This window comes from Sabethes cyaneus, chromosome 2, assembly GCF_943734655.1.
Source record: "Sabethes cyaneus chromosome 2, idSabCyanKW18_F2, whole genome shotgun sequence".
Lineage (NCBI taxonomy): Eukaryota > Metazoa > Arthropoda > Insecta > Diptera > Culicidae > Sabethes > Sabethes cyaneus.
The window spans coordinates 237888787-237913779 of record NC_071354.1 but is presented as its reverse complement, the minus strand read 5'-3'; the positions used below and the strand labels follow the sequence as shown (position 1 = coordinate 237913779).

General features: G+C 38.2%; 1 protein-coding gene across 1 annotated transcript in view; it reads left to right on the top strand.

The window, feature by feature from the left end:
* LOC128736811 (opsin, ultraviolet-sensitive) overlaps positions 1 to 24993 on the top strand; it is an 87430-nt gene that overhangs the window by 2668 nt on the left and 59769 nt on the right. Inside the window, exon 3 of the mRNA XM_053831301.1 lies at positions 10323 to 10511. Within this exon, the coding sequence (XP_053687276.1) occupies positions 10323 to 10511 (189 nt within the window). The remainder of the gene's footprint in view (positions 1 to 10322; positions 10512 to 24993) is intronic.

The window sequence follows — 24993 nt, the reverse complement described above, 5'->3', positions numbered from 1 at the left end:
TCCCGTTCACTAAATGTAGATTGATAGTGAAATAACGATTATTAGGATCTTCTACCCAGCATTGCTACGCATTCGCACTTATGTAAACCTTGGTGAGAGTCAGAAAAACCATCGATACTCTAATAAGTATCCCCAACAGTTAACGCATGCCTCACCCTGCACTCTTGTTCTGATTGCTCTAAATCCTTTCCTGCAGCCACTGGTTCTTCGCCTTTCCGTCAACTATCAATCCCTTAAAGCCCTTCAATCGACGAAATATAATTTTATGCGTTTTAAAGTTTCTCAGCTCTTAAGACCATAGTCTCTTGTGTTTCGACATCAGGTGATACGCGGAGTTTTTGGGCCTACTCCAATCGACGTTTTTCACCAAGTGGATAGTCCTCTCCCATGTTCCTCCCATATGGGGAGAGGGTAATGTTGGGATAAGTTTCCAAGTTGTTTACATTGTTCATAAACTGTACAGGAAAACTTTATTTCTTGCTTCCCATTACTAGTATCTTAGAAATAGATGGTTGGCATCGTTGGTTTAAAACACTCTGAGTGCCACGGACCGCCCAGTTAGCTTCGAGGTACGATACCGGTCTAATTAGCCAGTCGTCGTATGTTCGAAACTGGGCTCAGGCGGTGCTACTAGGTAGAGTCAGAAGGAATGTAGTACTGTCCTGTACTGTAACAGCCGGCTGCCTAGTAAGTCGATAAAGAAAGGTAAAGTCTAAAGACGGATATGCTCAAGGCTTTACTTAGTGCCACGGAATGTTGCATAATCATAATAAGTAATTCTCGCTGAAACGGGGCCACTATTGACACGAGGTCTTCAAATATTAAAACTTTTGCGCTTAATTGGTTGAAAATGGTTAAAAAATAAGAATTATACTTTTGATACCTCGAAATAGTGGACCACTCGTTCGCCAAGGGGCCTAACAGTTTCAAAAAAAGTTGAATTTTGAGCAAACGTTGAGATCTATATCATGTGATATTTCATAAATTTGCCATGAAACAACTAACAAATGGCCCGAACAGGGCTTTCAAATGAAGTAAAACAATTTTGACGGCCATCTTGGATTTGAATTTGGTCGCCATATTGGATTTTATCAAAAACTGACCGTTTTCGCCATGAGTCTCCCAACCGATTTTCATTTTCAGACCATCATTGGAAAGCTGAGAAAAAATGCTATAAGAAACATTTATAAAATTAGGAGTGCAATGGCATTAACTGAATAAAAAAATTAGTTATTTGTAGCAAGGTTCATAACTTTCACATAATTATTGTGATATTTCCAAAATTTGCTATGAAACAAACTACAAACGACACAGTTTAGTAAAGAGGAGAAATAGGGCTTATAAACGAAGTGAAAAAAATTGGCGGCCATCTAGGATTTGACCGCCATGTTAGATTTTATCAAAAACATTGGTGGTCCAATGTAAGTGCCTAACAAGTGTAGAGCGTACAAGTCAACATTAATACTACGTTATACATGTCTTGATGAATCACTTGCTAATTCGTGCCTCAAAATAATTCGCAATTGGAAACTATTTCATTCAATAAAATTCCGCTGCTTCATATCAGTCAAAAGCAACAAAAGAGTGGTATCGTCAGAATTTACCCTATCTATACCTATAGAAAAATAATTCTGTCTGTCTGTCTGTCTGTCTGTCTGTATGTTCTTTATAGAATTGAAAACTACTGAACCCATCGGCGTGAAAATTTGCATGCAGAGGTATTTGGAGCCAGGAAAGGTTAGTGATGGTTAGAGACCCCTCCCCCCACTAAGAGGGGTGGCTCCCATACAAATGAAACACAAATTTCTGCATAACTCGAGAACTAATCAAGTAAATAGAACAAAATTTGGCATACGGGTGTTTTCGGTGACAAGAATTTATTCTATGGTAAATTGAGACGCCTACCCTCTTTATAAGGGGAATTATACCTCCTCTTCCCTTTAAGAGGGGGGGCGGGGCTTCCATACAAATTTCTTCATAACTCGAGAACTAATCAAGCAAATGAAACCAAATTTGGCATGTGAAGGTTTTCGAGGGCAAGAAAATTTTCTATGGTGAATTAGGACCCCTCCCCACTTTAAGAGGGGGGGCTCCTGTACAAATGAAATACAAATTTCCTCATAAATCGAGAACTAATCAAGCAAATGGAACCAAATTTGACATGTGTGTGTTTTTGGAGACCAAATTTTTTTTCTATGATGAATTGGGACCCCTCCCACTTTAGGAGGGGGGTTCCTATACACACGAAATACAAACTTCCTCATAACTCGAGAACTAATCAAGCAAATGGAACCAAATTTGGCATGTAGGTGCTTTTGTAAGCAAGAATTTTTTCTATGATGAATTAGGACCTCTCCCCACTTTAGGAGGGGGGAGGCTCCTATACAAATGAAATACAAATTTCCTCATAATTCGAGACCTAATCAAGCAAATAGAGCCAAATTTGGCATGTGGAGGTTTTTGGAGGCAAAAATATTTTCTATGGTGAATTAGGACCCCTCCCCACTTTAAGAGGGGGGGGGGCTACTACACAAATGAAATACAAATTTCCTCATAATTCGAGAACTAATCAAGCAAATGGACCCATATTTGGCATGTGGGTGTTTTTGAGGCAACCGTTTTTTCCATGATAAATTAGGACTTCTTACCTTTTTAGGAGGGGGGCTCGCATACAAACGAAATACAAATTTCCTCATAACTCTAGAATTAATCAAGCAAATGGAACCAAATTTGACTTGTAAGTGGTTTTGGAGGCAAGTTTTTTTCTATGGTGAATTGAGACCCCTATCCTCCTAGAAAGCGAGTTATGACCCATCTCTCCTTTAAGAGGGTGGGCTTCCATACAAATGAAATGCAAATTTCTTTATAATTTGAGTACTAATCAAGCCAATGGAATCAAATTTAGCATGTGGGAGATTTTTGAGTCTTGAATTTATTTTATGATAGTTAGAGACCTCTCACCCCTGTGGTAGGGGAATATGGACTCTAATACAAATAAAACAGAAATTTTTGCGAAACTCAAAAACTAATTGAACTCGAGCAATTCGAGACTCTTCCATAAAACATTAGTCAAACTATCTATAGTAACATTAGATCATTCAGGACGAGCGGTCGCGAGTGTTGCCGGCGACCCGCCGTCGGAAGCGCCGCCCACTGGAGGGAGGCAACTCCCCGCAGAAATCACTACTGTCTAGGTTCATTTGTTTTCTAAGGTCTATCTGGGTTTCCTGGAACGAGCGACAGCGAGTAAGGAGAGGATCGCGAAATGGTACTTTCCACAAAAAAGTTTTCCGTGAAATGATACATTCCGCTTAAGGTTTTTCGCAAAATGATATTCGGCGCAATGTTGTACAATCATGGCGAATATTACTATCCGTTTTCTGGCTATGCAATGAGGGGACAGGGAAGTTGTTTTCTACTTTACTGTGAGGAAAAATTGCAAATTTGTATATTAAACTACCTATTCCAGGTAACTAATAAGCCTTAACGTAAGCAGCAAATCAGCTTATCTGGCATTTTATACTGCGCGTTATTGTATGTTAGCTTTTTGACTGCATAGGTGTTGTAAATTGGCATCCAAAATTGTATTCAAATTCTTCGTGTCGGTAATTAGCTGTAAATTATGCATTGTCAGCACTATAAGAAGGTTATCAGTAAAGTAGCTGTATATTTTGCCAAAATAGCATTTAAGTAGCATTTAAGGCGACTTAAATGCTAATTGGTCTATATTTGAATAGCATTGGTGATGCTTATTGATTACCTGGGATGCTTTCATAGTTACGTAACTGAATCATCCAAAATGAATCATCTAAGATTGAACTCCTCAGAAACTTGCAAAACTCGAGATTGTGACAAAGATCATCCGAGATTCATGATTTATGTATAACACAGGTTAAATTGTGGCAATACGAAGTTTGTCGGGTCAGCTAGTTTCATATAATCATAAGAATGTCTTGCTTTTGTCCAGTTTATGTGTCTAAAATTAAAAAAGAAGAAAACTTATCCAATTTAATTCTACTATGTGTATTTTATTCACGACAGATACGTATTTCGCCTACGACTTGCAGGCTTCCTCAGTGTCTGTTTTCGAACTCTTCAGTCAGTTTATGTGCATGTTCAGTCGGTAAAATTAGAAACACAAAAGATCAGTCGCTGTTGTACGATGCACACCTGCAAAATTATACCCAACGCCATTGCAAACCGCCCCTGACCTGGTTACAGACACTTTGAGCTTACCTAGTTAGTGGTTCCTACGAGACGGTGCGACAAGCCACACTACACGCGCAATATGGATTCTTTTTCATTGAGAACTTCCTGGACGAGGGGTGTGAAAAAGGGCGATAAATATAAGCTCCACTAGCTAACTTAATAAAAATAACTTACTTACTTAACCAAACTTAATAAAAATATAACTTTAGTAATTGTGCGTGGTGAATGACCTATTGGTTAAAACCACATTAAATAACAATAAAAAAACTTTAGTAACTTTTCAAGAATTATATTAGCTTTGACAAGCCAGAGGCGACATGTTTTAAAGATTGTATCCTACTCTTTAGAACAAAATGCAATCAATCACTTGATGAATAATAACCTATAGGCAAGGTTGTTCACGTATATGTGCTGAGCTCCGTCGTTATTGGGTAAAACGATTAAACGGAAGGTCACGGAGGGTATGGAATGGAGAAGCACTCAAGCTAGGAGGTGCGAACTTAAGCGCCTCTTCCTCAGTTGAAGGGCGGCTAAAACAGCGTCTGTCTCAGAGCAAGAGAGGAGATCGCTGCTTTTCGGAATGTTCGGTGGCCAAATTCCGGAGATAGTGAGTTTTATACAGTGGACTCTATTGCAGGCAGCTCAAGTACCTCCTCTACTACAGTGGCGATAGTCATTGAAGCAACACTTATTAAGTTTGTATAACGTTCCTCTTTATCCAAGCTGCGGGATCAACGGATCGAATTAAGATATGATGGGAGACAATTATAACCAAACTCGATCCCTACTTTTCCCCAGAGCCTGTAGACCTTTGAACCACAGCTGATTGGTGAGACCTGTTTCTTCCTGAAGGCCCGATAGGGTTTCAACACATCCTTCGAACAAACAAACGTGGTCCTGCAAGAAATTTGTCGCTAAGGAGAGAAGGTTTGAAAGGTCCGCGGCTCTATAGGAACGGGCTTTGTAGTGTTGGTCAGAATGCAGGTGATCACTGGTGACTGGAAGGCGATCAACGAAAGGATGTATCAATTGAGAATAAAGGGTCGTCTCTTCCCCGACGATGAAAAAGTACAACAGATGTTCGCCACGGGACATCAAGATCACCGACACGAACGATAACGAAAACGATGTATCAACTTCGCAGCTTCCTGAGGCCTGGTGATCCAAAGAAATTGTCGACTACGGACAATAATCATTGTTGGTAATTCCCATTGGGGTTTGGGGACTGTCTTGTGTCCAAAGAAGTCGGACAAAGGGAAACTGATTTGGGATGCAGCAGCCACGGTCAACGGCGTTTTGCTTAACTATGGGAAGTGACCCGATTTGCTAAAAAGTCTCCAGTCGTTTGGCAATTTTCGGCTGTACCGTTTCGCTCTGAAAGGCGATATCAAGGAAATGTTCCACCGATTCTTCATACTGCGCTTTCTCTTCAGGGACCGTCCAGATCAAAAACCGTCATGGATGTTGCCATCTTCGGGACTTCGTACTCACCGAGTTGTGCTTAATATATTAAAAACTTAAATACGAACGAGTTTGAAGCGGATTTCGACCAACACCACTACATGCATGATCATGGTCGGTTCATAGTATTCAGACACAGGACGAATTGGTAATGAGCGGACTACCCTCTGAAAACAATCCAAAAGGAGGAGTTTGTAGGAAATAGTCATCCTTGAAGCGATAAGGGGAGAGCCGGAAGACCGTAGTACAACTCTTCCTAAGGCCAACGTAATTTACAAATTGTGGCCTTTCATGAACAAAAATCGATTAGCCCGTAAATGGAATCGAACGCAAAGGGGATGCCGTACCGAACCAAGTATCCGGTAATTTTACCCATCGAATTACTTTTCTGCTAGTTGATTTTTTCATCGTCGTTTTCGTCACTCACTTTCTAAGTTAAGATCATTGATTACAAAGATATCGGAAAGCTGCGACTGATACGGAGTTCGTCATGCTTGTCCATATTGGCCCCCTATGGCTCCGCAGTCGTAGATCCGGCTGACTCCACGGCTTTTATATTACGGCCCACGTTGGTGGGTGTTGACTATTTTAGTCAATGTTGCCAATCGAGCGAGAAGTCAACCATGCCTACTCACATGCGAAAGAGTATGAGAAAAATAGCATTCAACACTTACGCCGCACACGCAGGCGTAAAAGAAACAGCCGCCGGTGCTGTGTGAGATATTTTGTTACCCACACACTCGCGCACGCTCATCCTTACATCGTCTTCCTGCATGGCTTATTCTCGAGGCAAAAAACTCGAGGGGAATCAAATGCTCGTGAGGCTGGTGGCGCACTGTGATACACATTTTGCATTACTTTTTCTTCTTCTTCTTCATCTTCGCCCTCGATTCTACTCACGGGCGGGAGTGCGAGCCCTCGCGTGTAATCAGCATCAGCAGATCGGGCTGCAACGACGAACGACGAGCGGCAACTATAGCTTTTAGCTAAACACATACGCGCAAAAACTCGTTGCGCTGCATGTTGAAATAAAAGCGAGAGTTTTAAGGGGATGCTCATACCAGTATGTTCGTTAGAATGAGTACGCGTGTGTGAGAAAACTAGACCACCCGAGTGCGGGCTTCGCAACACTGATTTTAGTTCAGTGATAGTGAAAGTTGGTCAAAGGAATGGCAAGACGTGGATAGCTTTGTTTATTCGCTTGACTATCTATGACTATTAACCTCTACCTTTACGAACACTACAACTCGTTGGTCTTTAATGCCCCTGGGTGCTCCACCCATGGGCGGTACTTGGGAACGAATGGTCCGCCCTGTGAAGACAGTAATTTGGACAATCTTAGAAGCAGATGGCGAGGTTCTGTAGATGGTAATTTTCTGAGTAGAGGCGATAGTGAAAACAAGACCATTTCTTGTGACCATTACATCTTGGGTTGCTAGGATGGTGTTAAACAAGTTCCATTACTACCTACGGATTACCGTACAACGTTGAATACTGGATGGAAGTTCGCTAAATATTTGTCAGGTAGAATACAATGCGAAATCAGTGGAGTAGAGGAAGAGTGCCCAAGGACATTCACACTCGACAAACCTGGGTATAGACAACTAATCCACAGACATATCGTAAAGTTGGTGTTACTAAAAGTCGCCGAAATGGGTAAACTGGAAGTGGACCAACTAAATGGTTTACAAGCGGAGGAATGTGACGTCGAGTACCTTTAGGCAACTAGCATGCGATGATTACGAGCTCATTTCAGGAGTAGGCGATAGACGATCAGATTGTCAAGAAAGCGTCATTGATAGTGATGAACTAAAATTGAACTTTATGCTTTAAATGAAAATGAAAATTTTCTGCGGCTTGCAAAAGAACACTGATAACAAAACATTTACAAGCTGCAGATGTTTTGGAAGTGGCAGAAACTGTCACTCGTGACCTGAAAACTTATTTCCGTCATTTGTTGGTCATCTGCAACGGCGAAAAATTCAGCTTTTCCCTCGTTGCCTCTGTTAGTATGGTATTAACTGACCAAGGCAATATAGTAAACCCTTCAATTGTTGTATGGCTCTTAAAAGCACCGATTGTTTGATTATCATAACTCCAGCTTGCAATAAACTTGCACTAACTCACTTAACGTAATTTTCTTTTTTGTAAATTGGAGTACTGATAACCGCAAACCAGGCACGGCTTGTTGCTACGGACCAACCGGAAACCCTCAGCAGCTATGCGATCTACGAAGCCGTTCATGTATTGTCATGAATCACGACGAAATACCAGTCCAGGTGGCCAGCTGCAAGTGACGTGGGATAATTCTTGTTTTTTTATTTCGCGAGTAGCATTTCCTGCCAACTCAAGCACTTCCGCAGCTAATTGTTCCATCACGGCAGCCAGCTCCAGCTTCAATAGTTTCCTTTCTTCAGTAGCCGATGGATACGACCGACCGGGAACTGCACACGTGCACGAATCGAGCGTGACTTTCGCTGCACTTGATGTTTCATCCTTTGCCGCGTCCAGACATGCCGATGAGATGTTGGCAGTAAGGCAGCTAGCGTTTAAATTGTGCTTTTCGTTGGCTTACCTCTTGTTATATGTACCAGAGCAAGCGACAAAAATCGGTCCTTCCTATTTTTCATGGTCCGTCATTCCATCATCTACGTTGAACAAACTGGAGCATTTCAATTTCAGTCTGTACAAAAGAGCAAAGTTACCAGTGAGCCGTTCGCCTTTTGCTGCCATAGAAAAATTACGCTACGTATTATTACTGTAGCGTTGGTGATGGATAAATTTGTGTTACTAAAGAAAACCTAGTGAAAAGCCCTGAAGATGCAAAATATGTCACTAAAACTGCTAATACTAATACTGCTTATATGAAGATATAAAAGATTATTGTTCTCCGCTGATCACAATAAAGTTTATTGGGCCAGCAATATTTGTTAAAACAAAACATTCGGTTTAGTTTCAATGCGTTTTCCTGCGCAATTTGGTGTTAGCTTGGTTTTAATTGCTATCGCTTGTTCACGGCACACAATTCTTCTATGTGACGATTATTGAAATTAAACTAACTGCGGGACCGCTCGTGTTGCCGTTGCTGGTACAGCACAATAAGGAATTATCAAGGCAAATAGCAATCAAGCAGAACTGGTACACGGAAAGAAATTTGATTCCGATGCCATGAATGAAATCATAAAATCATGAAATGTGAGTTCATGTCAAATCATGACTGAACTGCCATATCAGACAGCACAAAATCATGAATAATAGTTCATGATTTTGCGTTATGTTGTACTGCGAGAAGCTCATGAGATCATGATTTTTATTCATGGTGTATTTTCATAAATCATGAGCTAGAAACCGGGAATCATGAGTCATTTTGCTCGTTTTGGAGATCAAATTTCTACCCGTGTAGGGTTTCATTTAGTTCTGTTACAGTAGAATTAAATGGAATTTTCCATTGACTTTTTCGTTGATTCTTGAATTGTACCAAGACTTGTTCGATAATAATTGGAAATTATTCCAACCAATCACAAACCGACAATTTCTAGTACGACCGAGTTAGAGTTATTTTCAATTTTTCAATGATGCGCATTAAAAATCAGTAGTTTTCTATATTTTCCACTTCGATTGTCCGATCAATTGGTGTAAATATCTTGGAAATCTATTTAAAATTCCTAAAAGACGACGCGATATGCCTTATGTACGGTGGTGACACCAAAGGCCGCATTTTGTAAAAGTTATGTCTTACACAACAATTAATCAATAATATCTACAGCGGAGATTATTCACTTGTTAATGCAAAGATTTATCCGCCTTTATCGGATAAATTTACTAAACGAAGTTTCGATGAGTATCACGTTTTATGGATCCGTTCTCGAACAATGCTCAATCCTGGTTTAATTATAATGTATGGCTTTCACGTCTTCAAAAAAGTTTGTATCAACTTCTCTCAGAATTGTGAAAAATGTGTTTTTGAATATACTCTTACGGGTAGACAATACTACTATCATAGGACAGAGCACGTTCAGTATTCTCGGTGCTCTTAGTAAACTATTGTGAAATGTGGATCACGGGTATGTAATAAACTGGTGTTCTGATGCAAGCACTACTAGGAAAAATATGGCTAATTCAATCAAATAAACCAATTTCAAACTTTGAATACACATTGCGAGACAGATACCTGCTTCACCATACCGTTATCACACCGGATAAAATGTATACTGAATGCCACAAAACCCACGTGTTCTTTCATACCACTCGAGGAAGCACCGAAAAATGCAATGCATGTCGACAGTAGCAAAGTGTTGCACAAATAAAACGAAATAAGACCCAGGAATTCTCGTTAAATTCACTTCCATTCTGTTGCATCACTGATTTTCGGCCAACTTAATAAGCTTCTAACTTTGATTTTCGTTGAACGAAACAAAGGAAGAAAGTAGTCTCTGAGACTACATATAAATACTACGGGGTATTATTCCAATTAACTACACTCTCGAATCGAAATCAACCTATTCAATTATCTTAATCAATAAACTGCATTTCATAATTCATTATGATAATCCTTGATCGATGATAAAATTTCATGCCGTACAATTCCATCTATTTTCCCAACTTGCATTTTAAACTAATTTAATTTTCCGCTTTCTAACTAACTTTCACAGCAAATACCTAACGCTTTCCGGTTACTTCGGCCCACCGATCGAGGACACCCTGAGGGAACGCATCGCTCCCTTCTGGTTGCAGTTCGATCCGCCGTCGCCGACCGCCCACCGCACCGTCGGCGTCATCTTCGTCATTATGGCGCTGGTTGGGCTGACCGGTAATCTGCTGGTTATTGTCATGTTTTGCAAGTAAGTACCTAGCCCGGTTATTTGTGAAAACTTTCTTTGGAGCAAATGGAAATTTAACGCAAAAAAGTTGTTCCCTGTGGGGTACTGATGAGGAAAAATCAAATCATTTCGTACAAACTCGCTATTTTCCCTGTAGATACTTTCGCCCTAGGGATTGAACGACTGATTACAGCAATTCATGAAGTGGAAAACCGATTTGTTCTCACCGAAAGTTTTACGGGCTGTTTTCAACCGGATTTTCTATCGCGATTTCTGCTCTTCGCGAATGGACTGAAGACAGAGCATTGTTATTATGTAAAACTCCATCAAACTTGCTTGAAAATAGTTGCACGGTAATTTAACGATCACTATTGGTAAAGTTTTGTCATTCATAGGAAGCCCATGATTATTCCTACAAATGTAGTAGCTATTCACACGAAGTTTCAGCCAAAATAATTTAAACAATATCCAATACAATTTGTCAGGAAACACATTGTTGTAATTAAAAAGAGACACACGCCCTTGTTTTGACGGCAATTAAAAACATTTCAACAGTGCCATGTCCTAATTGCTGGAAATATATTTGTGTGCTCTCGAGTTGCTGTCAGAATACGCAATTATTCCGGCTGCAATGGTTGGTAACATGCTGGTATGCTTGCTGACTAGCATATTTCCAGCACTTAGAATCGTTTTCCTAGCCGTCATCACCACACCAGTATGTAACCTATGCAGGTACATTGCAATGCAACATACCGAGAGAATCCCTCGGTAGCCAGCCCTGCAAATTGGTAGGCATTTTCGCGCGAAAAAGCACTCCCACAACCGGAGCCAGAACTGCAACTCGTATTCGTATTCGTATTCGTATTCGTATCGTAATTCGTATCGTATCATTATTGGCTCTATTAGCTGAGACGGCACTAATCACCCGGAAAATTCAATGCCACATGTGAATCGATCGATGCTTACGCTGTGTAGCATTCGATTAGTCTCAACTGAGAATCTGATCTGAAAATTTTCATTTTCGTTCAACCCTTCGCAACTCTATTAACGTGATACGCCGATAAATTGGATTGATGGGATGTAATTGACTAGATTTTGCAATTAAGTTTTTTTTCCTATCTAGGTATGTCTCTGTTGGGAACATACTTTTCTTCAAGCACTTTAAAAGCAAGAATATGCATATGATCCTCAAACAAAAGACGCATAGTTGGGAAATGCAAATTTTCCAAGCTCCAGTTCTGTACGAACAATATCGTGTTTGACAAATATTGTACTTCCCCTCATCCCTCCCCCCCCCAAAGCAGGAAAGATAATGGCACAATATGCAAAATAGTCTTTGATGGTACAAAGCAGAGCATCATGAGAAAACAAGCCAGCGCATTGGATATTGAATTGAACATACACAGGCTGGCTGCCCTGCGCTGCTGGCTCGCACCCATCATCATCTGATTGGATGTTGACGATTCGTTTGATCAGAAACAGGATTTCTTTTTATCCTAAACTCTTAGATCCTCAACAAGAACGGTTATTCCGTTCAAGTGTACCAAGTACGCAGTATGGACCGTATAATCCTTCACCCACGTAGTCACATTTATTGAATCTTATACAATGAATTTATTGGTCCTGAACAATAAAAAGTGGTTCCCTATCTGCTTCAATCAGATTCACATAAAGATGCGTTATTGTGGTAGGACTACGTGAATAGGATAGGATGGAAATGCTTTAGTTCGTTATGTTGCAATACACATTTCACAATCATAAAATAATTGCTGATTTATTATGCACTGTGATGTTCTTCATCAATTTGCTCATATTAGCTTGAATCGGTACGCTACGAGACCATTTGACTCAGCCGTGGTGAGTTGGACGATCTTCAAGCAACTCGAATAGTTCAGCCTACATGTAGGAGATTTTACCGGTGAAGATTGGCGTGTTGATCTTACTTGATGATTACTTAATATGAGTGGATGTACACTCGGTGACTGGACTGACTGACTTGACGACTTGATGTAATGTTTCATGGCTTTAGAATGTCTACAAACCTTGCAAACATTGTTCTAGTGAGACGCGTCCAATTTAGTTATACATTTGCCCATATAACGTGTGAGAATCATTGCTTTAATGATCTTAAAACCAACAAATTAAATATAAATGAGTTTTCAAAACAACTTGCAAACTTAAGACAAAAATATTAAAATCCATAATTAGGCCAAAAGGCTTGAAGATGGATTATCAACTAGCATAGCATAAACAGATGCACAGCAACTATGCTATGTTCAAAAGAACAACTAGCTTGTGTTTGTTACCAGTAACATGAAATTTGAAGCTAAATTCATGCTATTAAACAATAGTCAAATACCTTCAAAGCATTGCCACCGTTTCGGTCACGTCCTTGCAGTTTTTAAGTATGGAAAAGGAACATTAGTCCAACATTCACTCAAAAGAGGCTTGAGATGAATGATCATGGATTATCAACTTATGATATCATTTTTCGGTTTTCAGTTTCGTTTCCGATCAACAAGAAGGATTACATATACCGTTTAAAAAAAGACGAACTTTAAAAACAGTCCGAAACTTTTAAACTAAATACGAACGGCTACGAAAAACTATTTCGTGATTAATAGATTGCTACAAACGGGAAACTTAAGCGAACGACGCTAAGCACCCGTACAAACAAGATTAGACCGAGTAAAAAAACAGTTCGTTTTAAACCATAAAAATTCAATTTCCGTATATTCCGTTTGGTTGGATTATCGACATATATTGTGCCGCTTCCTACATCAATTGCAGATTACCACCGAACGAGAAGTTTAATCTAACTAGTCGTTCTTCTATCTAACTATCTAACTAGCAGGACAAAATAAGAGAAAGAACGGAACCGACGAAAACGAAAAATGGAAGAGAAAAGAAGTCAAAAACGGAAAAATACGAAAAGCTAAAACCAGAAAAAAAGTTGAAACGGAGTAGACAATGATAAATAACGGGACAGGAAAATACAAACAACGAACAAGGAAAAATCAGATTCCGGGAATAGCACGAAAAACGGAACAGGAAAAGAAGAGAAAAAAGAACAGAGAAATAGAATACAGTGGGCAGAAAAAAGAAGAAGAATGAAAGAAAAAATGAGAGAAGAAAGAAAAATAAGAATAGTGAGAGAAACAACAAGTGATAAAAACGAAAAAAACGACAAACGGTATGCACAAGAAGAAATATAAGACATAGAATAAGAACAAATGGGACAGAAAAAGAAGAAACGAGAGACAGGAATAACGGACCAAAAAAAATAGAAAACGGAAGAAACGAAAAACGAAAAAAGACGAAAAACGGGAGATGAAAAAGGAAAAACGAAGAAAAAGAGAGTCAATAATAGAAAAAACATGACATTAAAAACAGAGAACGGGATATGACCAGGACCAAAAACGAGATAAAAAAGAGAAACAAAAAATGGACACTAAAAAAGGGAAAAAGAGAAGAGAAAGGAAACGGGAAGGGAAAAAAACAAAAATCAAGCGACCAACCTCGTGTTTTACCTTTGTTATAGTATATAACAAAGGTTTAGAAATTGGTCGAAAAACACGAAACTGATCCGAGGCCCGGAGGGCCGAATCACATATACCAATCGATAGAGCTCGACGAACTGAGCAATGTCTGTGTGTGTGTATGTGTGTGTGTGCAGCTCATTTTCTATCGCCTGTTTCTCGGATATGGATGAACCGATTTATGCGTTATCAGTCTCATTTGAAAGGTATTATTGCCTAGTATATCACTATTGAATTGCTTCGTGGTCCAATGTTTCGTTTAAAAGTTATAAGCAAAAATGTGAAAACTACGTGACACGGTTTTCTCCGGAACCACACAACCGATTTCAATGATCTTAGTACCAAATGAAAGCTCTTGCTAAATTATAAAAATTTTCAGGAAGTTTTATTGAAAACAAATAAGTAGTTTAAAAGTTATGCTTAAAAACGTGTTTTTACAAGGTAATAATTATCGCCTGTTTCTCAGAGATGGCCAAGCCGATTTATGCGCTATTAGTCTCATTTGAAAGGTAATATAGCCAGAGAGATCACTATTGAATGGTTTTTTGATTGGACTTTTAGTTTGAAAGTTAAGAGTAATTGAAATTACACGTTAAAATTTACAATACTTTATAGCGCTTTTAACCAAGATAATTTATCTAGTTTCAATTGTTTTAGTATTAAATGAGAGGTCTTAACACCGCAAATGTATTTACCAAATTTCATAAGGATTGGTTCTACTGGTCAAAAGATATTTAAAAATGATTGATGAAATTTATTCAAGAAAACCTTAATGACCAAACCTTTAATTGGACTAAACATTTAAAACAGAATAATATAGTAAAAATTTGTAATTTTTCAACGGATGTTTCTTTGCAGCAGTTAATTAATAAAATATAGCACATTTTCTTACACTTTTAGGGTGACCGTGAATCCACCTAATAGGGTGACACAAATTTTTGTTTTACATGCGTCCAAAAAAAAAGCGTCTTCACAAAAATTCTAGAACACTAAAATAAGCAACTTTGCTGCATATAGTAACTATCTGTCTCTTACTGGTTGCGAAATTTAATGATTTGTTTGAAGAAACCACTTTTAAAGCAAGCAAAGCAAAGCCATGGTTGTAAACGTCCTTCAGAACTTGACCCTCCTTTATCGACAGACTTCGCAGCCGGTTATTAGAGTACAGGAAAATTACGGGGCTAGGGCAAAGATCCTGTTAACTCTGTAGCGATACCGATCAGTCGAGATTCGAACATACAATGACTGGCTTGTTAGGCTAGCATTGTAACCCGAAGCTAACAGCCACTTTAAAATCAGATCTGCTCAAAAATTCGGTATACGATGTTTTCATTGCTTTCCTATATTCTATAAAGTAATTTATAGCTTAAAATACACTCTGAAAATTGTTTATCGCTAGGATGCATATAGATGATAACTAGCACAGCGTTAACAAACAGTTGAATTAAATTCCGAAGACGTGTCGATTTCTTAATGATCATTTCCAGCTCAAAACGCTAAGCGCAAAAAGCCAGTTTTTACTCGACTATTTTCGATTGGAATTGGAATTTGAATGTGAAAATAGTTTCTTTCTAAACCTAATATTTGACGAGCAGCATTCCAAAAGGTCTCTTTGCGACTCGTCTCTTACGGTTATTAAGGCGGCATAAATGCACTTGAATGCGTCTATTTTGCATGAAACGGTTACTGGTGTTATTGGAAAGCTTATCCTTTAGAATAATTGGGTTGAAATCTATTTATGCCGCCGTAATAAGCATAAGAGAAGAAACGCAAAGAGAATCTCTCATTTGCTCATTGGACCTTTTGACATGTTGGTCGAGATTTCCAGGTTTATCTGTAAGTAAAACATAAAAAGGTTTGACAAAACGGGTCTTTTTTTAAAAAGGAGGTACAACCACTAATGAAGGTATCAATCGGCACCAAATTTAAGATTTTTGCTTTCTGACCTAAAATGAACAATCTGACAAAATTTGGTTCAAATCCGTGAAAGTCGATTACACGGTTATCGGATACTTTGTATGTGTTGATTCCAATAGATAATTTTGAGATTTCACAACTGAATAACTTGAGAACGGCTGGGCCTAAGAAACAGTTTATATAAGAATTTAGTTCAAAGTGATGCGTATATAATTTGACTCTGTCAGTTTTATGAAAATTACAAATTCAAATACAAATCAAAAATAATATTTTAACTGAAAATGCCAATGTCAAATGACATATAAGATGGTATAACAAAGGTTCCTTTCACCACTAGGTGGATTAAATCGGGTTTTTAGTTTGGCCTTGAAATGCGGTCAGGCATATATATATATATAGAGTAAGGAGTGGTAAAAGTGCGATGAGGGTAAAAGTGCGATTCAACGATTTATCGGTGCGGATTCCGAGTAAATTGACTACATTGGCATGGATGGGTGAGTACTTTGACAGCTTAAATCTATCATAAACATTTGTTGTTTACGAAGCATAGTTGCTGAGTTATGTGCAAATGTCATTTAAGGGCGATTTTGATGTAATTTTTTGTTATACAGGTAATACAATATCAACAGGAGGATATTACTTGTTGAAAATTTGTAGCAATGTTTTACATCACTCGCATATCTGTTTTGAAAATACGGTGAAAAGAGTTTACAAAATATATTTCACTTTTCCATATTTTAATCAAACCACGTCAAGCGCCTAGCGGGGTAAAAGTGCGATTCATGGACGAGGTAAAAATGTATAGCTAATTATATACAGCTTTTGACACTATATAACAGATACTAGAAATGGAAGAACTACAGAAAACTGTGTGCTTTACAGATGTTGACCGAAGGAAACCAATGTGTTTCCGCTGATGAAACAAAAAACAAACGTTTGGGAAAGTTTCGATCTGTCGGAGGCTGCAATACACCAGCGCAAGATAGGAAAGGTGTAAATTGAGAATATTCCTTACCGAAACATACCGCAGATTGAAGATAATATGATTTTGTTAGCTACTGCTGTGCTAATTTCATGGATTCAAGCTTCGCACTTTTGCCCCGCGGTATTCACATTTTTGCCCCGCTAGTGGGGTATAAGTGCGAATCGACACTTGATTAGAAGAATGAAAAATTTATTTCCCATAACACTATTGTTCCACATGATTTATAATTGAATGTAAAGACATTGAGTAGCTGCATCACTATAAAATATATTTTGTTGTTGTCCTTCTTTATATCTCGCGAAAATTGATGACAACTTCAAACATCGCACTTATGCCCCGCCCTACTCTTTATATATTAATATTTTTTGGAACGATGGTTCTACAATTGATGAAGGGACAATAGGAGAAAGCAATGAAAATTTCTCGGAATGGAGAGGGGAAGAGCGGAAAGCTGAGGGGGGCGGGTGTTGTGGGTTCGAATCCGGTTATAATCTTAGATTACAGCTTGGTTCGACCCATGTACCTTCCAGCTTTGGACAAAAGGTAGGAGTCACAACAGCTGCTTGTTAAGCGTAGTTACTAATAACCCCCTCCCCCTCTCACCTTTCCACTCTCCTCCCACCCCCAAAAACCAAGTGAATAACACGAAGAAAAAAAACAAGACTGAACATAAGGAAAAATGGGACAGAAAACGGAGAAAAATGGAACAATGAAACAGGAAACAAAGGATAGAAAAAAAACGAAAACATTTGAAAAAGAGGAAAAACAGAACACTCTTTGTTCAAACTACTTTAAGTTTAAGTGCAAATTCAAATTTAATTTTAAGTCCAGTTTCCAGTTCAATTTATTTATTTATTTATTTATTGTTTTACAACCCATCTGACTTAAAGTCTAAATGAAGTACTATTAACACTAATAATAATCTACGACAATTGCATTGTCACCAAACGCTTGAACTTATTCAACGGTTCACCGAATTCAAAATACTCCTCTACTTGGTTGAACGTTTTGCCTTTCTACTATATAAATATATAGTATAAAGGTATAGAAATCACTCGAAAAACCGGAAATGGAAAGAAGGTCCTGCGGGCCGAATGTCATATACCATTCGACTTCGTTTCGAAAACTGAGCATTTTCTGTGTGTGTGTATGTATGTGTGTGTGTGTGTGTATGTGTGTGTGTGTATGTGACGCTTTTCAATCTCACTCACTTTTCTCGGAGATGGCTGTACCGATTTTTATGATCTTAGTGTCAAATGAAAGGTCTAGGTGTCCCATAGGTCGCTATTGAATTTCATACTGATCGGACTTTTAGTTCAAAAGTTATGTATAAAAATACGAAAAATATGGGGCTTCATTATCTCATAAGTCCTTCAACAGATTTGAACCAAATTGATTGCATATGAAAGAGGAGCCTTGCAAACCCTTAACTTCAGAATTTCATGACGATTGGACTTGTAGTTTGAAAGTTACATAAAGAAATGTGAAAAAATTGTATTTAAAACATATTTTTGTAACATATAAGCATTAATTCAATGTAAAGCATCACCAGATTTATAATCATTTGAAAATTACTGTTGAGATCTATCAAACGAAACCGAGTTATTGAAAATCGGACGGTTCATTCAAAAGTTATTCAAACTTTAACACTTAAGCACCGTATATTAAACCGTTAAAACGTGTAAAACCAAAACATTTCAATCAAATGTTGATTGTATTCAATGTGTGTGATGTATGTGTGTATGTATGTATGTATGTATGTATGTATGTATGTATGTATGTATGTATGTATGTATGTATGTATGTATGTATGTCTGTATGTGTGTATGTATGTGTGTATGTATGTATATGTGTGTTTGTGATGACGATTTGCAATTTTGAAATTTGCATTGAAATTCAAGGAGAGTGTGAAACATGTCAATTGTCTGAAGTTTTCGAAGCCTCTTAGTGGAATGTGGAATACGAACTCTGAAATTAAAGAAAAGAAAAAACTTTTTCCGACTGAATTCCAATATTTAAAATTTATTCGCGACAGATACGTATACACTTCGAAATAAGACACTGATGAAGCCTGCACGTTGTAGGCGAACTATGCATCTGTCGCAACTAAATATTAAATACACTCAAATCTCGTTTTACGTCCACTATTGGGGGGACGTAAATCAAATCGGTCGTAAAAAAAGTGGACGTTAATTCAAATTTCGGACGTAAAACGAGAGGACGTTAATTCAAATTTTGGACGTAAAACAAGAGGACGTTAATTCAAGTTTTGGACGTAAAAAAAGTGGACGAATTGACATAATTGGTTCCAACATGGAATAACTCGTGATCCTGACCGTATAGCACGTTGGTGTCTTCGACAAAGTTATTTAGCAGATCAAGGGCTTTTCGTCGGATTGTATGGATTATAGAATTGTCTCACTACGTGGCGCTAGTGTATATGTAGTACTCTTATGCAGGCCATATCTTGCGCTGCTGACTATCTAGAATGTTGCGGTCTTCGGGAAGTTTACTCAAATGACTGACACCTTCAAGATGGTATGGAAAATAATGCAGAATTCGCTCATTACGTGGCGCTAGCGTATATGTAGCATTCTTATACAAGCTCTATCTTGCGCTGCTGACTGTTTAGAAAGTTGCGGTCTTCGGGAAGGTTACTCAAATGACTGCCGCCTTCAAGATGGTATGGAAAATAGCGCTGAATTGACTCACTACGTGGCGCTAGCGTATATGTAACATTCTTATACAAGCTCTATCTGGCGTTGCTGACTATCTAGAAAGTTGCGGTCTCCGGGAACGTTACTCAAATGACTGCCGCCTTCAAGTTGGTATGAAAAATAGCGCAGAATTGACTCACTACGTGGCGCTAGCGTATATGTAGCATTCTTATAATAGCTGTATCTTGCGTTGCTGACTATCTAGAGAGTTGCGGTCTTCGGGAGGTTACTCAAATGACTGCCACCTTCAAGATGGCGTGGAAAATAATGCAGAATTCGCTCATTACGTGGCGCTAGAGTATATGCAGCATTCTTATACAAGCTGTATCTTGCGCTGCTGACTATTTAGAAAGATGCGGTCTTCGGGAAGGTTACTCAAATGACTGCCACCTTCAAGATAGTATGGAAAATAGCGCAGAATTGACTCACTACGTGGCGCTAGCGTATATGTAGCATTCTTATACAACCTCTATCTGGCGCTGCTGGCTATCTAGAAAGTTACGGTCTTCGGGAAGGTTACTTAAATAACTGCCGCCTTCAAAATGGTATGGAAAATAACGCAGAATTGACTCACTACGTGGCGCTAGTGTATATGTAACATTCTTATACAAGCTCTACCTGGCGTTGCTGACTATTTAGAAAGATGCGGTCTTCGGGAAGGTTACTCAAATGACTGCCGCCTTCAAGATGGTATGGAAAATAACGCAGAATTGACTTACTACGTAGCGCTAGCGTATATGTAGCATTCTTATACAAGCTATACCTTGCTCTTCTGGCTATCTAGAAAGTTACGGTCTTCGGGAAGGTTACTTAAATAACTGCCGCCTTCAATATGGCATGGAAAATAGCGCAGAATTGACTCACTACGTGGCGCTAGCGTATATGTAGCATTCTTATACAAGCTGTGTCTTGCGCTGCTGGCTATCTAGAAAGTTACGGTCTTCAGGAAGTTTCGGAAAAATTTCTGTTTTATTTGTATGAGAGTCCTTATCCTCGTACCACAGGGGTAAGGGGTCTCAAAGCATCGTAAAATAAATTCATGTCTCCAAAAACACCCACAAGCCAAATTTGGTTCCATTTGCTTGATAAGTTCTCGAGTTATGAGGATACTTATATTTCATTTGTATGGGATCCCCCTTCTTAAAGAAGGCAAAGGCCTAAATTCACTATAGAAAAAAATCTTGCCTCCAAAACCCCTTACATGCCAAATTTGGTTCCTTTTGCTTGATTAGTTCTAGAGTTATGAGTAAATTTGAATTTCATTTGTATGGGAGCCCCCCTCCAAAAGAGGGAAGGGGTCTCAATTTATAATAGAAAAAATTCTTGGCTTCTGAAACCTTTATATGCCAAATTTAATTCCATTTGCTTGATTAGTTCTCGAGTTTTGAGAAAATTTGTGTTGCATTTGTATAGGAGCTCCCCCTCTTACGCCCTTCTTAAAATTGCTCCACCCTTAAAATTGCTGGTCATTTTATCTATCCAACGACATATAAATTGTTCAGTTTCGTTCAGTAGTTTAGTAGTTATTCGCATTTGAAATCTTTCATTCAAACGTTACACTTCTATTTTCGTTTTCACAAAGTGGTACCCAGTCCCAGTATAGTAAACAAAGACGTAGTCCTACGTCAAAATATTTTAAATGTTTGAGCAGTCAATGAAAACCTTGAGCTTTAACTCCATATTTGGTACCAAAATAATAAAAATCAATTCAGTGGTTCAAAAGTGATAAATTATTAAAGAAGGAAAGCTTGGCAAAAGTTAGGATTTGGGACCACTCTTTCTCAAAACGGGGCTCCCTAAGTGCCAATTGAAAAAATACGGGTGTAAATTTTGTAGAATTTTTATGGACGGTTGACCAAGCCGGAAAGCGAGGGATAAAAAATACACAATCATCCTAAGAAACTTCCCCGGCCCCAAAAACTTGCACGTTAATTCAAATTTTGGACGTAAATCGATAGGACGTTAATTCAAATATCGGACATAAAATGAAATCACGTAAAATGAATGGACGGTTCGGTAACTTAAACTACCTTTCCGAAGAAAGGAACTTCTTGTACAACCAAGATCATGAGTTATGGCAAATACAAAAAAACATACACTAGTGCAGCCGGTTCCATACCACCTTGAATTTTCCATACTATCTTGAAGGCGGCAGTTATTTAAGTAACCTTCCCGAAGACTGCAACTTTCTAGATAGCCAGCAGCGCAAGATACAGCTTGTATAAGAATGCTACATATACGCTAGCGCCACGTAGTGAGTCAATTCTGCGCTGTTTTCCATACCATCTTAAAGGCGGCAGTCATTTGAGTAACTTTCCCGAAGACCGCAACTTTCTAAATAGTCAGCAGCGCAAGATAAAGCTTGTATAATAGTACTGTATATACGCTAGCGCCACGTAGTGAGTCAATTCTGCGCTATTTTCCATACCATCTTGAAAGCGGCAGTCATTTGAGTAACCTTCCCGAAGACCGTAACTTTCTAGATAGCCAGCAGCGCAAGATAGAGCTTGTATAAGAATGCTACATATACGCTAGCGCCACGTAGTGAGTCAATTCTGCGTTATTTTCCATAGCATCTTGAAGGCGGCAGTCATTTAAGTGACTTTCCCGAAGACGTTAATTCAAATTTCGGAAGTAAAACGAGAGGACGTTAATTCAAATTTCGGACGTAAAACGAGAGGACGTTAATTCAAGTTTTGGACGTAAAAAAAGTGGACGTTAATTCAAATTTTGGACGTAAAACGAGAGGACGTTAATTCAAAATTTGGACGTAAAAAAAGTGACGTAAAACGAAATCACGTAAAATGAACGGACGTAAAACGAGATTCTAGTGTACAGTAGGATTTCGAATTTGGCAACAAATGCGTGTCGCCTATGTTGCTAAAATCGAAACCGTGCCAAAATCGAGACCCTTTTTGATATGACAAAATTGAATGTAAATGCATTGGAAATTAACTAAATGTTATTAATCAACGATTGCAACCTTTTTCACAAAATCCGCCAAGACCTATCCATGCGGTGTAAGTAAGTTTTTGGTGACCTACGGTAAGACATAATCCTACGGCAATAAAAATATTATTGTTCGAAACATTCTATGATCGTAAACTTTTTTTCATGAACACACTTAGGGCAATATTTTTTCGTCATTTAAAGTAATGCGGAAACTGACTGATATTTAAGCATCAGCATTTTTGGCTCGAGCGGCACGTTTCGATATTTAAGCATACTTTTGGAAGTAAAATATTTTGTGTTGCCAAAAACGGATACTTTTGTTGCCAAAATCGAAAATTGCCAAATTCGAAATCCCACTGTAGTGGGATTCAATCGGAAAAAGTTTTTTCTTTTCTTTAATTTAAGATTTCGATTGTCATTTTAATAAATAAATAATAAATAAATAAATTTTCTTCACTTGCTGTAACTCGCAATTAGACAAGAAAAGCAAAAAGCGAAGAAAAGCATTAATTTAAGCATTTAGATGTGTATAGGATTTAATATACTAATGGATTGATTTTTCCAGATAAACTTATATAAATTGCAAACAATTTTTGCGCATCAATAGATGCTGTTTCCAATCAATAAATACTAGAGCTTAGAAATTTTATATAAAAATAGGAGCAAAACATTGTACGGTAGTAATTTTGTACGATTTGTTTTCGTTAGTGACACTTTAAAAGACAGAAATCTTATGTCATGCATCATATTTCAATAAATAAATCGAATTGACAAGCACTGGAAATCACATCGATCATATTTCCCATTCTCAAGCATGTTTATGGCACAGCTTTTGCACTATTCGACCTCATCTTGTTTTCCTAACCCTCTAACGGGATACATTGTACAAACGATGCGATCAAGCTAATGACTATCTTTTCATGAAAGTACATTCAAAAGAAGCTTAAGTTTTGATTTTCATGCAAAAATAATTATCTGATGGAGCGTCAGCTAAGAAATATTTCCATTTCTCTTTTTTTATATCTAATGCTCTATTCAGTTATTTTTTCTAATTCAGATATATTGCAAAATTGAAGCCAAGCAAACTAATAGTAAAATTTTGAGATCAACCATTTTGTTGTAGATATCCTTTTTCTTCAAAATCGAAATATAATAATAATTTTTCTGAACTCTTGTTTTCCAAAGATGCTAACTTTTGAACGCATGGTATTAATATCAAAATATCAAAAAATCTGCTATGAACACATATTTCATATTGTCAATTCAAAACAAGTTTCGTATGTGGCTCTAAGGCCTAAATGTTAAGGCTGTCTATATATATATTCATTCAAGTCTGCAAAAATTATCTTTTGTGTTTACATTATGTTTCTATAAATCACGTAAATGTTATAAAACTAAATAATATGTTCATCAAGTGACATAAATGACGCTTACAAGTATTTCTGCACCCAAGGAAAGAAAATATAATTATTGTACGCAATACGTTGTGAATTTGACTGGCAAATAAGAATTTTGAGGAATACAGAACGGATATTTCAAAATATAGTCAAGTTAATTAGAGATGTTCCTGAGAAATTAAATAGTGATTATTGTGGCAGTAGAAAGGCTAGGTCACGCCGCTAGGTGGATTAATTCGGGTTTTATACACGATGCCACTGGTTCATTGCGGCCAAATTCAGTACGGTGAAATCTGTTAGTCAGCAGTGACGTCGGTCTCAGAGTCCTTTGAGATGCTCGAAAGTTTAGGAGCGACAGCAACTTTGGACAGTCAATCTCTCCATTCAGCAGTTTGGCCACGAACAACGCCTGTTGCACCTTACGCCGACACTCAAGTGTATCGAGACCAAGCAAACGACAGCGCTCAGGATATGGGGGTAAGTTATCTGGATCACGCCAAGGCAGATTCCGTAGAGCTAATCGTATAAACCGTATAATATCGTATAATATGATGTAAGGCCAAATGAGGCCACCTTGATTTTAATTTCTTTTGCATTGGAGTTTTTAACCTAATTAGTCGTCATTTTTTTTGCACAGTAAAAATAGATTCGCATCCTACGATTCCTCGATTTTTTCGAAGTTCGATGCAAACAAGATTTGACGTTCGCAACTTCTGCCTCCCATAATCCGCCAAAATGAGGCAATATAGATCTAATGAACACCCACCCTGTCTCTACCACTTCACACGCTCGCAGTTAGGGATAGGTTGTGTGAAAACAAATCATGACACACCAGAAACAGCATCCACCGTAACAAAAATCTACAGATCCATTCCACACGTCCCAAAGCTGACTAACCGAATAACAAAAAATCCTTACGAAAGATCATCCTACACTAGTAATAGCTAGCAGGCAATACAGGACAATAAGACACTTCCACAGCAACGTGAAGGATCC